Genomic DNA, 1,399 nt, shown 5'->3' with positions numbered 1-1,399 from the left:
AAACGCGCGCGCGTCAGCCCCACGCGACAGGGCGGGGGCAGAGCACCCCACCCACCGGGAAACACCAGCGCCCAGGCCGCAGGACTGCCGGGGTGGCCAAGGGAGGACGTACCCGAAAACATTCCAAGCGGAGGCCACAGGCAGGCGCTTGGCAATCTCACTGTTCCCCAGGCGGCTGTGCCGGGCTCCCTCTTGGCACGGTCAGCATTTTCACCTGCCTTCTCCGGAGAGCAAAAATCCTGGGGCTCAAGAAAGTCGACTACTCAAGTAGTCAGCAGACAGTGATGTTCCCAAACCCCTCCTTTCCCCCTGAAGGACGAAGGGAATCCTTCCAGAGGCGCTGGGGTGCACAGGCTGCCCAGACCCCAGTCCCTCCACCCACTGCCCCTCTCCCCGCCCCTTCCTTCCTGTCCCCCTGAGTATTTAACCTCTACCCTGTAGCTCTACCTCCGAAACCTTGGTAGCCAGAGATGGGGACACAGCCCGCGGAGCAGGTGGGAGTGGGGAAGGGCAGGGTGGGGACCCAGGCGCCAGGCCTCTGCCAGCCCCTCTCCTGTGTGCGCGCTCACCACGCTGAGCCACAGCTCCAGAGCCCCTCGGTGTGAGAGGCTGCCGGGGGCCTGTGGTGGTGGGAGAGGTGGGCAGGGGTGGAGCCTGGCTGGCAAGGGAGACAAATCCGCCCCTCATCCAGGTTGGAGCCCAGGGTCCCAGGTCCAGCCAAGCATGCACATGGCCGTCTGCCAAAAGAGGGCGCTACAGGGTGAAGGACGAGCTGGGATTTATTAATAACACTATAAGCGGGTGGTCTATGGATAGCTAGGTGCTTCACCCCGTTAGCACTCATACTTCAAACATTCCTCTCTGCAAGCCTGGCCAGAGACCTGGACAGGATTTCCAGGTGCTTGTGAGGTTCCTGAAGTCCAGAAAGAACGGTGGCTTGCTCAAGGTCACCCCGGAGGCTGGCTGAGGAGGCCGCAGGGTGCGAGGGAGGTGTGCTGGGAGGTGGGAGGGCCTCTCCCTATGTGTTGTCGGCGGGGTCGCGGGTCCCCGTGGTGGGCAGGTGTAGCTGGAGCAGGCACAAGAGCTTCTCACTCTGTCCACCCTCCTGTTCCTTCCCCAGGTGTCCTGGGGCTCCTACTCTGGGGACACAGAGGACCCGTACTCAGCTGAGACACTGCCTGAGATCTGCTCCAAGGCTGATGTGCAGGCCTTCAGCCGTGCCTTCCAGCCCAGCGTGCTGCTGACAGTGGCCTTCCTGGGCCTGGCGGGCAACAGCCTGGTCCTGGCCACGCATCTGGTGGCTCGGCACGCGGCGCGCTCACCCACCGCGGTGCACCTGCTGCAGTTGGCCCTGGCTGACCTCCTGCTGGCCCTGACCCTGCCCTTCGCTGCGGCAGGG

General features: G+C 64.0%; 2 protein-coding genes across 4 annotated transcripts in view; one reads left to right on the top strand and one right to left on the bottom strand.

Annotated features, from left to right (window-relative positions):
- Positions 1-137, bottom strand: part of Cntnap1 (contactin associated protein 1) — an 11,485-nt gene extending 11,348 nt beyond the window's left edge. Inside the window, exon 1 of one of the 3 annotated variants that reach the window (XM_033763062.1) lies at positions 56-137. In XM_033763062.1, the coding sequence (XP_033618953.1) occupies positions 56-122 (67 nt within the window). In that variant the 5' untranslated portion in view covers positions 123-137. The remainder of the gene's footprint in view (positions 1-55) is intronic. The other 2 variants (XM_010635515.3, XM_033763061.1) reach the window with 2 other exon arrangements.
- Positions 138-210: 73 nt separating this feature from the next.
- Positions 211-1,399, top strand: part of Ccr10 (C-C motif chemokine receptor 10) — a 2,052-nt gene continuing 863 nt past the window's right edge. Inside the window, exons 1-2 of the mRNA XM_033763137.1 lie at positions 211-494; positions 1,121-1,393. Coding sequence (XP_033619028.1) covers positions 471-494; positions 1,121-1,393 — 297 coding nt within the window. The 5' untranslated portion in view covers positions 211-470. The remainder of the gene's footprint in view (positions 495-1,120; positions 1,394-1,399) is intronic.

The sequence above is a fragment of the Fukomys damarensis genome, unplaced genomic scaffold (genome assembly GCF_012274545.1).
Source record: "Fukomys damarensis isolate Sample0158 unplaced genomic scaffold, DMR_v1.0_HiC HiC_scaffold_13, whole genome shotgun sequence".
NCBI classification, from domain to species: domain Eukaryota; kingdom Metazoa; phylum Chordata; class Mammalia; order Rodentia; family Bathyergidae; genus Fukomys; species Fukomys damarensis.
The sequence above is the reverse complement of the archived record's forward strand: the minus strand, read 5'-3'. Positions and strand labels throughout refer to the sequence as shown.